This window comes from Aythya ferina, assembly GCF_964211825.1.
Source record: "Aythya ferina genome assembly, chromosome: 1".
NCBI classification, from domain to species: Eukaryota; Metazoa; Chordata; class Aves; order Anseriformes; family Anatidae; genus Aythya; species Aythya ferina.
The window spans coordinates 14,320,280-14,335,986 of NC_140296.1; the positions used below are offsets into that span (position 1 = coordinate 14,320,280).

General features: G+C 34.7%; 1 protein-coding gene across 1 annotated transcript in view; it reads right to left on the reverse strand.

The window, feature by feature from the left end:
- Positions 1-3,896: 3,896 nt before the first annotated feature.
- PGR (progesterone receptor) overlaps positions 3,897-15,707 on the reverse strand; it is a 38,954-nt gene continuing 27,143 nt past the window's right edge. The window contains exons 5-8 of the mRNA XM_084491500.1: positions 15,446-15,590; positions 12,314-12,444; positions 7,213-7,370; positions 3,897-5,084 (exon numbers count right to left, since the gene is read on the reverse strand). Of these exons, the coding sequence (XP_084347626.1) occupies positions 4,929-5,084; positions 7,213-7,370; positions 12,314-12,444; positions 15,446-15,590 (590 nt within the window). The 3' untranslated portion in view covers positions 3,897-4,928. The remainder of the gene's footprint in view (positions 5,085-7,212; positions 7,371-12,313; positions 12,445-15,445; positions 15,591-15,707) is intronic.

Below are 15,707 nucleotides of genomic sequence, written 5' to 3' on the forward strand. Positions count from 1 at the left end.
CAATAGCAGTGGTGCCTTATGAGGGTTATTTTCTCTATGAGGTATACATACACCTAAATTTTATCTGTTATTATTACCCATGCAGTCACTTTTACTGCATGTTTCTGTCGAAGCATCTGAAAAACTACAGTATCATTCTGCAAGCAAATAATGTCAATCTAACAAATTAATAGCATTCATCTAAAACAAACAAACAAACAAAACCAAACAAACAAAAACAACATAAATTTTAACATAAAAACATCTAAAACATGACTTTTTTTTTCTTTTCATCTTCCAAAGGGGAAAAGAGAACTAAATTAAAAACAATTCCTCTGTTCCAAAGTCAGGTCATCATGACACAAAGCAGTACAAACCAATAAATCTAGCAATGCTGACAATCCACTCTGGCAGTATATACACAGGCTTTTGAGCCATGGAAAGTTGGGAGGGCTTTGGATATTGGCTCTGTGGCTGCAAGCTGACTTATCCAAAGGAAAGAAAGGTCGGCATGCCATGGATGGCATGCGAGACAAGAAATGCGCACTTGGAGCCACATGGTGCGTGGGTGGAGCATGGCCCCGTGCCCTCCTGCTCCAGGGGGAGTGCAACTGGAGGGCTATGCAGGTGGGAAAGCATGGGGAGGATCCCTACAGGTACTGCTGTTTGTGCTACCAATAACCAGAACAAAGATTTGTGTATAGACAGGAACACAGTAAAGCAGCTGAGCTTCCCCATAAATCCGAATTATTAGCAGATGCTCTGTCATAAAACCACGGAAAGTTTTTGGATGAGTTCTAACTTTAAAAAGCCAGGAAGTTTAATTACTGTGATTTGTCCTAGTGCCTGAAGGATTGACCCTTGCTCTTTAAGTATATTCAGGGGAAGTAAAATCTCTTTCTTGTCATCTTGTAATCCCCCTAGACATATTTCTGTACGTCAGAAAAAGTCAAAAGAGTGCTAAGGTACTAATGAAACTGGACAGAAAATACCAACTGAATTCTCAGCTTCTCTTGTTTGGATACTACATAGGCCAACAGGACTGCAGTGCAGCTGCAGGAACAGGTGGGGTACCAAATCTTCACTTCACTCTGCACACATACAATGAGGGGACTCTGCAATCCCATGAAATCAATTGGACTTGTCTCAGACTCCATTTCCCTCTGTCATGGATGAGGTGCTAACAAACCAACATTCCCCCTTCCCTAAATGCTGGTCAGAAATTTTGATCCTGCTAGGATCTTGTAAATAAGTCTTTGACCCTTTTGTATTTCTTTGACATCAGCAAGTGCAACAGCCAAACACCTCGGTGTGAGAGCTTGCCAGTACTGGAAGTCTCCTGTTCCCTGTCCTGCACAGGGCGCTGCCACAGCCAGGCAGTTTGATGCTTGAAACTGTCATAAAAATCTGCAGATAATGTGAGAACATGATGCCGCTACCAAACTGTAGAAACCTACAGTTTCTACAACAGTAGAAACCAAAGCAGAGCACTTCGTGCTCTTGCTATTGTGCTTCATGTAAGTATCAGCAGAAGGATATGCTAAAGGCCTTACATCAAAAACATATAAATTGTACAGAATATGAGAGGCTTACCTTCAGCCATAGTTGACATTATTTAATGTAAGAGGACTAACTTTTAGTGCCAATTAGACAGGAAAAAAAAAAAAAAAAAAAAAAAAAAAGGCTGCAATTTGCAGAAGATGCCAAGCTCTCTAATTAGTGTAACAGATATAATATTTTTTAAATGTAATTGGGCACTTCTTAAATGCCAGAGAACAAAAAAGTTCATCTGTCAAAACTTCTTATTTCTGGTATGCAAAATGCAACATAAGATCCAGCCTTGTTATGCCTTATTCAATGTATAGAGAAGCAGTGCAAGTCGCTTTATTTACACCTGCTTGTCAATCTCAGGTCAAAAAAAGAACCCTTAATATTTAAATTAATATTAATGAAGTGAAATACGAACAAATAAGAAGACTCTTACTCTTCAAAAAAATATATATATAAAAGGAAAATTAGTTTGTTGATAGCTCTCTGGGCATCAGTCCAGTGCTGAAAAGTTGCACTAGATGAGATTTATATAGGAAAGGAAATAATCTCGTGTCTTGAATACTGATAATGGCATCGGTGTAATCTGAAGCAAATGATTGCATCAAAATGGAGACCATAGGTTCTTTTATAAACACCACCCAAAGATGAAAGATCTTAAATTGAAATACTTTTGTCCAACTTCAAACAATCTAGTAGTGAATACAGGATTTTCAAATGATACAGCAGTCAGATTTAGTCAAACTTGTTCTGTCTTACGTAGCACATTATTTAACAGAACCATGAAGTTCTGGGAGTTTTTTCTGTGAGTTACAGATGTTCAAGAAATACAGTTTGAAAATGTTGTAACCTTTGCTATCTGTTCCCAAAAGGAATCTATTCATCCTTTTTTATTATATCTTTGAGACAAATATAGAGCATTTCAGTCTGATCTGCCATATCTGTGGGACACAGTGACATGGCAGACACGTGGAACACATTTTAGGGATTGAGTAAAAGGCAGATATTGGTTCATCTAAACCATTTCTAAAACAAGAATACTACCTGCTCCATTTTGTAATTACAGAATTAGAGTGTTGAGGAATCATCTTTAGTGTAGGAAGTTTCTGTTACAAGTTTAATCTAAACAGCAAAATAGGAAGTCTATTAATTTGATGGTAAATTAAATGACAATACTTAAATTCCCAAAGAATGCATGAAAATACAGCTGCTACACAAAAGCTGAATGGAAATGGACAACTTTTTAACTGAATGTAAGTACAAAGAAAAGTAAAGAAAACAAAACTTCGGTATGTAGAAACAAAATTTTGTGTTATTTATTAAAACATAATTGCTTTAAGGATCACAGTTAAAAGTCAGACTGTATTGAATAAAAAAGAAATAGCTTGTCTCTGGGCAGTTAGAAATTATGAACCTAGTAAACTAACACAAAAGTCTGCTTAGACCATTTTGCCTTGGGCCACTTCTTTGCCCTAGCTCCACTTTTATTTATTTATTTTACTACTATGTGGGATATTTTTATTCCTATTCATAATGTAGCTTTTTCCTGGTGGACCTTTGCTTGCCTGACAAAAATTTGTCCGTACATAACAAGTTACTATCAGCTGTATACTACCCACACAATGGATGCATCCAGCATCTAGCAGGGGAAGAACAGTAGAATATGGCCAGCAAGTGCTGAAATAAGGCTTAATTTTCCTACATTGCTAGAGAACTTGGGCATTGTTTTTAGTGACTGACAAAAATTTGCCATGTATTTGGCTGGAGCACCTCCCCTGTGAAGACAGGCTGAGGGAGTTGGGGCTGTTCAGCCTGGAGAAGAGAAGACTCCGGGGAGACCTTATAGCCGCTTTCCAGTACCTAAAGGGGGCCTACAGGAAAGCTGGGAAGGGACTCTTCATAAAAAAAGTGCAGTGATAATGGTTTTAAACTGAAAGAGGATAGATTTAGATTAGACATTAGAGAGAATTCTTTACTCAGAGGGTGGTGAGGCCCTGGAACAGGTTGCCCAGAGAAGCTGTGGATGCCCCATCCCTGGGGGTGTTCAAGGCCAGTTTGGATGGGGCTTTGAGCAACCTGGTCTGGTGGGAGGTGTCCCTGCCCATGGCAGGGGTTGGAATTACATGATCTTTAAGATCCTTTCCAACCCAAACTATTCTGTGATTCAGTGTGAATATATCAAGAATTTACTACCTCAAATGCATGAGTTGTTTCATCCCTATCAAAGAAAAAAATGCACCACATTATCATTTTTTAGTCAAGTATTTCTTTTCCATGATAAAACATGACGTTCTTCTTGAATGTATAAAATGTATAAAGCTAATTTAGCCCAACAGCTCTTACTATTACCCCAATTATAGCAGCATGCCTTTAAAGTATAAAATATGTAGCTTTATTAAATGATATTAAAATGAGCCTGGTGTGTATCAAAATGTTTGTAGTCATATTTCTTTTTGCATTTAATCTCTCTATAATTTGCTGGTAATGTTTGTTTGAGTATTCAACACTGGAATTCAAAACATTAAGTTTATTAAGAGTTGTAGTGAGTGAAAACATTTCTATTTCAAGCTTCTGAAATACACAATTTTAAAGTTGATAAATTTAAGATTACAACTAAGTGATTTAGCTTTAATAAGTGCCAAACTTCTAAGGAAAAATCAAACCAAAGCTGAGTGGGTTTGCATACATTATTTCTGGTGTAATATATACTGAAATTTTCCTATGCTTTCTGTTTTTGAAGAACTGCACTGAATGATGCAGAAAACATCATGCTGAGCTTAGAATTTCAATACAGCAAGAGCACAGACAAGAATATGAATCCATACTCAGTGGCTTGCACTTCAGTTACTCATGAATGTACTGCAGTGATGTCTACTTAATCTTGGACAACCAACTTTAAAAGGATGTTTCTGTGAGGTGGATTAGTAAATAAAAAAGTGAAATATCTGTGAGAAAATGTAGGTAATAAACATTTTAATTCCTTTAAAATCTTTAGGATTACACACATGCCCACATGTACCCATGCACACAACGTATTAAAGTAAAAAGTTTACACCATGTCATATCAGAAATTTGAAAGTGTGCAATATGTAAGAAAAATGTATAAGATAACTGTTGTTAGAAATCTGAAAACTCTATTCATTGTCATTCTTATGCACATCTAAAGAGCAATCTACTCAAGTTTACAAAACATTTCTTATGGCGGTTGTGATTTGTGCAGTTATGGAATCAGGAACTCACAATATGTACATCGAGCTTAAATGGCTTGTGTATGGTACAAGTATAAAGCAGTAGGCAGGGTATGACAAATGCACTGAAGTCCTAACATTGCAAAATCTTGATCAAAATAAACAAACAAAAAATGACCCAGAAATCATCTCTATGATAAGAGAAAAGACATTTCACTTTTTGTGAAAGAGAAGAGGTTTCACCATCCCTGCTAAAATCTTGGGTAGCTGGGCAGCAATCACCTCTGACATCATCTCGGGGAATTCAACACTCAGTGCACGGGACTGGAGAAATGTGTTCAGACAGAAGAGATGGAGCTGTTTCACTAGCTGGAAGTAATAAAACACAAACATGATAAATAAGGCTAACAGTAATGCAGCCAGATAAACATGCTGTCAATCACTTAGCTCATACATCTATCAGATGACATTATATTCCATCCTCTGTCAATCCTTGAATCAGTAATGAAGATAATTTGTCATTCCCTATTAAAATATCATCCCAAGGTAAAAATCATAAATATAGCTAAATTGCATGTCCTATAAAAAGAGGAACTCACTGGCATTAAAAGGTGGAATCATCCTCACTCATGACATGCACCATGATCAATGGCAGGTACTAAAAAGCATTCGATCTTTCATTTTATCCTCACGTACAACATGTCTCAATGCCTTGCTTACTATATGCTATTCAAACATTGATCTGAAGTCAGCATTTACCACTCCCTTGTGAGGTTTTCCATGGCTCTGACTATGACCATACCTATGTGTGCTGCTAACATTAAAATTAATAGGCCCCTGTCCCTTGAAAGCAACTGCTAAGTATATGTACATACAGCCTCTCCAGTGAGATGGTCTATCTGGTATCTCCCATCTCTTTATCAGATACTCTAAGGAGCGAACACTATTCCAACCAACTAACTGGTGGATATTTTGCAGTAAGTCTCACTTACTTGCTTCCATCTAGGCTACTTTACTTTTCTTAAGTATTTGAAATTAAGAGATTGACTCTACAGACAGCTCAAAGAGTTTTTCTCTAGATGTTGAAATTCAGGATTGAGAATTCTTACTAGAGAGTAAGATAGAACTTTTATCCCCCCAAAAAACAGATCCATTTGTCAGATCACAGATTCCTGAGCACCTGGCTAGCACAAGTAGTATACTGTCCAGGAATTGTTTTTGCACGTAAAAGCTGGCTGACTAAGCTCCAGGGAAGGGTTTAGCAAAGACAGTTCCAAATGACAACAGGAGTCTGAATACCGGTAAATCTTAAAGTTAGGCTTCATGTCCTCCCTTCAGAATATTCTATTGTCTAACTTCACTTGTAAGGATGCTTTTACCAGTTGTCTCATTCACCGTGATCTGGTATCTGAGAAAATATAATAGTTTAACAGTGAATGTGATTCCTATGGATAATAAAAGTTCATGGACAAGTTTGAGCAGTGGGTCAAAGGATTGTGGACTAACTGGTTAACCACATTGTTACCTCTCTTGACTTCTATAAATGGGATCTTCGCTTTTTTTTTTCTCCCATCAGAAGGAGGAATTAGTGACAATGGAAGCTTTTGGATGAAAAAATGAATGTATTAAAAAAAAAAGTGAAATAAAACACAGATTTGCTAAGTGAAGAAGAATACAAACAAGCAAAGACCTCATCCTTCCCTAAACTCCTTGTGAGTTCCTCACAGCCAGCACTGAACTAAAAAAGCACTTTTCCTAAAGTATTTTAGCACCACTCACACAGTCTTTGCTAAGACTTTAGGAGTATTGCCACATACCTCTGTTTCTTGCCTCTCTTTCAGAGATACATAAACCATTAAAAAACAATATTCAAATGGGTAAAGGTTTATAGAGAGTGTCATTCCCCAGTTTTAGTGGATGTTGAGCCCATAAGATATGTGCTGGATTCTCAAGGATGTGGAAAGGATTTAGATGCATCTTTTAAAACACTTATGAATCTCTATGATACCACTATTAGAGCTCTACAAGATAAGTCAATTCCAGCATATAGATAGATAAAATACAACATAAAATACACATGTAAAAGTAGTTGAATTGAGGTTGTAAAATCAATCTTAGCTATCTTTCACTAATTCTTAGTAGCCCGACTTTGAAATTTGAATTGCCTATTCTTTGCATTTTGTAAATATTTTCATGAAAACTTACACACAAACAGACCCCTACCAACGATCTCAAGTGTACTAGTTACAGAAATAATGCAGCAAAGTGGTAGCATTCAAAGGCCTTTTTCTCAGACCCATATATATTGTATACTATACAATATATATACAATACATATTGATTATTAAATATATAATTATTCACACATTAAAGGAAAACTATACTTACAACATTTTCAGTTTAGAATTGTTAACTAGCTAGTTTCTACAAAATTACTTTTAAAAAATTCTACTTCCTTCTGACCTAAAAAGCAAAATAAAATAATAAGTAAACTTACATCATGCATGGAATCCATCAGTTTTGTAAGTTGATAGAAACGTTGGGAGTTGGCCACAACGCCTTTCTGGCGCAAACCAATTGCCTTCACCAGTTCTCTAATGTAACTTGTTCTCATCTCGTCAAATTGGCTTTGACTTCTTAGACCTTCCAAAGGAACTAGAAAGAAAACAACACTTGTGTTGCAATTTGTTCTGAAGGCAACAAGAGAGATTTAAAGTATAGGAACAGTTTATGGTGCATTTCACAATATGCAGTGTAATTTGTTATTATATGCCAGATACTTCTTCCTGTCATTTAGCTACTCCAGAAACAGTAATACAATTAGTTAAAATGATGTATCAGCAACAATTACTCAATTGTGCCAACTTCTGATGTCTAGAAGTAGTTTTAAACTTCAGCTATACCTATGTGCTGAAAAGAAGATGGCTAAAAGAACCACTCCTGCTCTTGAGGAAATATATCATGGGCTGGCTCATCTCATACTAGTCAGCCCTCCTTACAGCATATTTATCTTAGATCTATCTGGAGTGCCTCGAAATGGAGTCAAGGAATGAACTAACAACTCTAAAGTAATGTAGACAGTAAAGCATCCAAGGCTCAGATTTCCTGTTTGGGCCTCTTTTCACTTAACAAAATAGATGAACACTCAGAGTCTTAAATGTGAATATTTTTAAAGAGAAATTAGCAGGGAGGAGCAACTCTTCTCTTAATGGTCTGTTGTTAGGATCAAAATGAAGACATGGAAAGAACACCAAGAAATTAACCTTTTAGTGTCTTCTAGTGGTAAGACTACTGATAATCATAGATTATAAACTTTGGCACCACTGTAAAGAAACAGGCATAAGTTCTAGACACTATATTCTTGACATGGTAGAATGTAGTTTTTAAGTCATAATTTTTGAAGGCAACTAAGAAATGAAAACTTGAAAAATGAAACTTGAAAAAAATATTCCCATCTGGCAATCAAATCTAAATGCTTGCTTCACTAAAGTAATCACATGTTAAAATATGCTCTGGATTCAAATATTTGTTTTTTTGAAAGAACTGTTAAATTCCTTCCCCTTTTTATTTTTCAAATAACTTTTCACACTGTAATGTCACATTTAACATTTCATATTCTGACAGCAAGTTTATAGGGAAGGGCATTTCAGAACATAGGCATCTCCATCTGAGCTGGTTACCACACCTCCCTGTATTTTTAGTGGGGAAAGTCAGTTCAGTATAGGGCATAAGATACACTTACTGTTTTAGAATTAGTTTTAGAAAGACATGAATTTTGCTGTAGAGATGCTTATTTCTCTCCACGGACTCTAAAAGAATCTCATGGGCTCACATAATTAAATAAATCACATGGTAGGCATCTAGTATACCTTCAATCTAGTCATGGTAATTATCAGGTCATGACTTGATTTCATTTGAATCTCTTAAAAAAGAAATAAATGGAAATGTGCTTCATAATGACATAGAACTATTCAACACTGTAACATCTAATGTTCAGGTGATTTATTGAATTCTGAAATTAAAGAAAATAACTGTGCATGCTGACTCTCTGTTACAATGCACAGTGTTGTTAGATATCTAAGAGTGAAATTCTAAAAACAGAAGCTACCCAAAAAGGAGATGGCTGCACAGGAGTTGGACCTATGCCCATTAACTGAAAGGGAATTAGGTAGTAAGGCCTGCACTGAGAGAAGCACAGCTCTTCCTTCAGAAGCCATAAACTCTGTTCTGAAATCAACTGCCTAAGTCATGTCTGGTTCCTCAGGAGAAGTAAGGGGGAAAGAGAGACATTTCACACACACATTAAAATTAAGAGTTGCCCTCACCTCGAGTTCAGGGACAGCTGACAAAGCAAAGCTCAAATCCCTACTCTACTCTGATTTAAGCAGAGGCCTCGTATTTTGTAAGAGAGTGCCCAAGAAAGGAAATAGTCCACTTTGCCACAGATGGCTTTTGTCAGTATCTCCTCAGACAACTGAATGTCTGAGAGAAGGAGGGAGACAGACACATATACACAGAATAGCAAGCTTACTTTCAGACAACAGAAATTGTGATTGCTTCGACAAAAACGAAGCTCATAGCAACATTATCTAATAATAGTCCGGCTTTTAGGGATGTCATGTGTCATGTTAGATTTCTTTTGGCAGCTGATGAAGATGAAATGCTGAGCTACTTGTTGAGGGTCTGAATAGAAAAGTTCTGTTTTGTGGAGAATACAACTTGTTTAGAACTAATACTAAGTGGGGAGCAGTAGTTATGTTATTGAAAAAGATCATAATTTTTAAAGCCTGGATGGTTCTGGGGATGTCTAACAGCAGAATTACAGAAAGGCATTCTGAAGGAATTTAGGAACCTTCTAAGCTAGATGAATGCTATCTTTGATTTAGGTCTCTAAAACACCAATTAAACCTTACAGTTGCCTTGTTAATTGAGTTAAAGAATTCTTCCAACAATGCATGGCCTGTTACCCCAGAATTCTGTGATAGCACAGTCACATACCCATCTAATCATTAAAAAAAAAAAAAAAAAGCCACTCTAAGATATTTATTTGAATGAAAAATTACAGGGTTTTACATGAACAAATTCAGTTTAAGTACAGATAGCTCAAATGCTTCTTTTCCCTGAATATAAGTCAAGAACGCCAGCACTTTTATTCACTGGCAATAACCCAGTCAAAATCTTATGCAGCAAAGTTTTTGTAATTCCTCTAAATCAAAAAATCTGAACATTGGAGTTAAAACTGACCTTGCTATGAGATTATTTCTCTTTTCTGGCATAGCTCTACTTTCATAAACCCTGTTCATTCTGAACTATTCAGAGTACTACTTCCTTGATGCATGCGGCATCTGCTAGATGGAGTACTGTTGAGAACTTCAGGGCATTGTAACAGCACAGCATATAAAATGTGTAAATATGTAAAGCATATAAGGAACTGTAAAATGGAAACAATTATAGAAAATGAAAAAGTCGGTCCACGTTTTGCAATCACTACTTCTACTTTCAAGACAGCTTTAAAACTGTCACAAGTGCAGTGAAAAAACTAAACCACAGCAAACTCAGAGGAAAAAGGTAAAATTTAAAATAATGTTAAAACTTAAGTTGGGGTTTCCATTCAGAATTAAAAATGTATTGATGTTGACATTTATGTTTAATACAAATTACGTTTCTTTAAAATGATACAAAAAGTAAAACTAGTTCATCTAAATAATAAATTAAATAGAAGACAGAATGAGAGACTAGAAGTTCAGACTTGATTTACTGTTAGTATATGAAAGTTTGAAATGGCCATACTTTCACATTTGAAGAGGATTAAGGTGAATAGCATGACTGAAATAAAAACAGTCTTAAAAAAACACTTTAAAGCAACAATCAGGTTATATGGTTTTTTGAACACAGTTTTGTGGAGAGTATTGTATTTATACAGTACCAAACGTTTACTAAATGTCTCAGCAACAACGGTTAGGTGTGTTCCTTTTCCCAAAGATCTGACAAATTGTTTTTTCCTATAAGACAATAAGTGTAGGAGAGAACAAAAAGCAAAACTTATCAGCACAGGTAAAAATACTTTCATGTTTTTAAAATTAATTTCTTGCATATATATAAACACATGACCTTAAAAATGAGGTTCTGAGGGAAATGGATAAAGAATAGTAGGTTGATGAATACTGTTACTGATGAATACTGAATACTGATCCGCTCTTAACTGAGAGGGAGTTGACCAGTGCAGTATTTTTAAAAATTTCATTTGAACTTTATTGTATGGAAGTGGAGAGCTGGAATGTCACAAATGTACCAACATTTCACTGAAACTTAAGACTTCCCTCTAAAATTCACATAGACAAGAGAGTTCAATAAGTGATGGAAAGGTGGAAAATGCTTAATACATTCAAAAAATACATTCAAAACCTTGATGCAATTCCAAGAAAGCAACTGCAGTTATCAGAGATTGACTAATCACAGAGATTTTTGTCCACATTATTTTTATTGCTTTAGCAGAGTGTATGCTATTTTGTTATTATTTTAGTAATTTTCATATTCATATGAGCTAATTCTAATCTTTACTCCTTGTGTTCTGGTGTTCTGCTGATCAGAGGCTTTTTTAAGCATGAACTTATGCAAATAACAGCCAAGTAAAGTTTAAGAGTGAACAAATTTTAGTTCTTTATCTTTTGCTGAGCCTTTATATAGCCAAATAGCAGGTTATGAAGGACTCACACATCTCTTCTACCACTCAGTAAGTATGTAGAGAACCAAACTTAAATGTTTGGTTCCCCTTCTAGTTCTAGGAGGTGCTTAGTGCTTAGTTACTAATAGCAGCTGTACAATTTAAAAACTTTCTTGTTGGGGACTGTTTAGGGCATCAGCAGATGTACTGATGTTTGTGTTTTAGAAAAAGCTTCAGAAGATAATTTTATCAACTACCACATCTTCCAATTAAAGTTTAATGTAATGCTGTATATGGTATTCTTACAAAGATGTGTATGATTGAAGTGAGCAGACTGTTCTCAAGCAAACAACTAAAAAAAAATCTACTTGTTTATAGCTGTGCTAAACCTCTATAAGTAAAAATAATAATAAAAAATAAAATAAAATAAAAAATAAATGGTAGCATTGTTTGCCATGTCCACTCTCTTAATTCTTTTGAGTAAGCACACTTTAACTTCTTGGCCAGAATAAAGCCCTCAGTCAAAAACCTGAAAAATAATTAAATACATATAGTTATGTATTTCTAATATAGAGGGGGTGTAGGGCTTATAGGGGTTCCTTTATCTGTGTAGAGTCATTTAAAGTGAACAGCTTTCTGACAGCAAATCCATATAATTGCTTTGAAAATATTTAATACAGTACACCAGTATTTGAAAAGGGATCTAATATTTCCCCAGTGCCTTTATACAGTATAAAACCAATGATGAAACACAGATTATTTGTTCCTTATAAACATTACAAGCATACATTTAGGTCTTGCAATACTAACGTTTTCCTCCTAAAGAAGTTTTCCATTTGTTTAGCCAGATAGCTCAGCAATTGTCTAGTTAAACAATGTTATTCAAAACTAAAATTTTACTAGTGATATGTTACAAAGAAATAAAGGAACTTACTTGTATTAAGAAGTAACAGAGCTTTCATACATAGGAACTCTTCTTGGCTAACTTGAAGTCTGACAAATTCCTGTGGGAGTTGCCACATGGATAGACACAGTGAATAGAACGATGATTCTTTCATCCTCTGTCTTACACCCAGAAAAGGGAAAACAAAAGGAAAAACAAAAATGTGAAAACAAAGAAAAGAAGCAGCTCAGCTAATAGTTGTTTGAAGTAAGTGTTTTGTTAGCAGCTTAATTATCACATTATTAAAATTAAGAGAAATATAAACAATTTTCTATTTTTTTGGTACCTATACTAGTTTTTTAATCATAAGGAATATGCTGCTGTTTTGAATGTTAAAATTCATGCAGTTGTAAATAGTCCATTTCACAAGAAAATATGTAAAATTGTTCAGTCTTTTGCAGCACTCTGATCTTACTTTTCTTTTTGAGATTTTGGTGCACTGGTTATATTTTATTGAATATATTTATTGTGAAGACAGTTTATAACTGAAATGACTGCAACAATAGCATTTTGAAATTTGTAAACTAAACAGAATTCATTGTACGTTCCCCTGAAGATCCAATAAAATATGATAATTTTAGAAAGCTGCATAATGATCCAAATAAATTAGGTCCAACAACATGATTAAATTTTGCCCCACTCTAAGAGACCAAAGGTAGTCTTATCACTTGTTACAATGGGAATTGTAAACCTAAGAAATTCAGACAAGCATTCCAACCTGACTGGATATAGTACTCTCAACAATAGAAATAGAAGATATTTTCAATGAATAAAAGACTTTTCTCAAAGCACTGAGGGTTTCTTTGTTTGTTTGTTTGTTTTCTTATGTTATTTAAAGTGTAATTGCTATCTTAAATGATTTTTTTTTTCAGTTTTCTACATCTGAAATTTTGCACTGGGTCTCCAATGACTTAAAAATGAAATTTTGATCTGTTAGATCTCATAGGATTGTTTATTTCCATATCCAGTTTAAATCTCTCTTTCTATATCTGATATTCTTCTCTACTCATAAGCAGTATCTTAGATGAGTGATAGCAGATTTCAAGGTACACTAAATGCTGTTCATACCCATATTTTTAGGCACTGCAAAATAAAAGTAACAGTAAAGCCTTTTGGTGTTTTAATGTTAAGTCATGAAATCATTGTCAACCTAGCACTCCTAGCCTTCTTGGTCTGAAATTGATGCTACTGAACAAGTCGTTCTCACAGAGAACTCTGGATAAATTCACTAAATGACAGAGTGGCTGCAAAACAATCTTTGTAATGTGGTTTCATGGTCATTTTCAAATAACTTAAGTGTGTGTTGCCACTGTAGAGGGAATTTTTGTTCTCTCTTCCCTCTTCTAGGTGTGCACTCCTACTCTCCTGGCATTACTGCCTGCCATGTCGTGACTCAGACTGAGGATGAGCTCAATTGGCTTTTTTTTTTTTCCTATGGCATTTCTAGAACATATAATTTCTTTATCTGTTTTACAGTGCAGACAGATAGCAAGTGAAACAGTTTAAGTGAAATTATGGGCATGCGTGACCAGGGCAAGGAGGCAGACAGCATTGACATTTCTGGTGGTGTTCAGCAGTTACTTTTTCTTAAAGTGATCATGGAAGTACAGCCTTAGGTATCACTGTAGACAAGGAAGTGGCTTACATTATACTGCCTTAAAAGATAACTTTTTTTTTTTTTTTTTTTTTCTCCCAATAAACAGTGGTAGCTCTGATTTAGTGTACCAGTTATTCTTCCTGTCCAGCTCTTTGATTATAACTTTTTTAACATGATGCTGATGAGATATTCTACAACCAAGAGAAGTGTATGTCGGCAGTTCACCTCTTTCTCTAGGTAAATGGTATTCAGCTGCAAACGAGAAGCTGTCTATGAGGAATTATAATCAGGTTTAATAAATCTCAACCCTCTTCTAGAAGAAAGAACTTAAATTTTTTCTTCATAAGGTGGCAGCAGTGGTATACACACAGGGTAATGCCCCATAACATGCTATTAGTTCCTAAAGCCATCTCATATTGGATTTCTGAATATATATCAGAGTAGACTAGGATACAGTCCAAAGTTCACTCAGTCTCATCCCTTCAAACTGTTTCAATCGTACAATAAAATTAATATACATGGGAGATGAAAGAATTCATTACTCTGTAATCTCACAGTGATATACAACTATCTGGAAGAGAAAAGATCAGAAACTATACAGCCTGCTCCCCTGAATATTTTGTATAAATAACACCACTCACAAAATTCTGAATGTCTATCAATTTCAAATTTGAGTGCCTAGATCTTCTCAAAGTCCACCTCTTAACCTTTAAACAGATATGACTTATGAGAAAATATGTTTAACTTTTACTTCACCTCATACGAGATTTTTAGGATCTTAAAAATAAGAAAAATATATTAGGAAAAAAAATACATAGGAAGACAACATTGTTTAACTTTTCCTGGAAGATTCCCATGTATAGTAACTAAAATTAAAGCTTTGATAATACTAAGATGCAGAGCTGAAAAAGATTGAAATTAAAGTTATGTGAATTCATCAGCATAGTTAAGGAAAATCCAAACCAAAATCCCACTCTAAAATCAAAACAAAAGAACAGTCTCTAATATTTTATCTTTGATCTTCACTTTTTCTTGATAGATTATTACAATTTTATAACATGAAATGTACTTCTGAAATTCACAGTTTTATCAGAAAGTGTCAACACTACTTTAGGCTATATACAAACTTTTGGCAAAAACCACCCAAACAACGATGACCAAAGGAAATCCCACTTATTTCCATTTATTGAACATGAACTCTTGTCTTATTGAGTTCACATAAATTTTCTGTCAGTATCACTCTTAAAAAAAAAAAACAAAACAAACAAACAAAAAAAACAACTCTTAGATAATTACAATATTATTTTATATGATTAGAATATTTATTTAATATAATTACAATATTACTCCTTTTTTTTTTTTTTTTTTTTTTTTTTGTGATGATGTGATCAGAGGACTTCCCTCTGCTGTTAATTTTGAAACAGAACAAATAATGAATGAAATCTTGGCCTCAGTGAACTCACATTCTCATTAACACAAACAAATCAAAACGTCATTCATATTGTGCAACAGCAGAGTCTACTTACTCATTTAGAATCAGATCTGGTGCAAAATATAACATCTGACCACTGACATGTTTGTATGATCTCCATCCCATTGCAAAAACCATTAGACTCATCCAGGAATACTGGATGAGAGTTATCTGATCATCAATATGTAAATTCCGAAATCCTGGAAATAGAATTAAAAGATAAAATACTTTATAATTTAGACATTTAGACTTTAAATTTAGACAACAGCTAAGTAGATGTTCTGAAGATTACAGCTTTGGGCATAAACTATAAAACC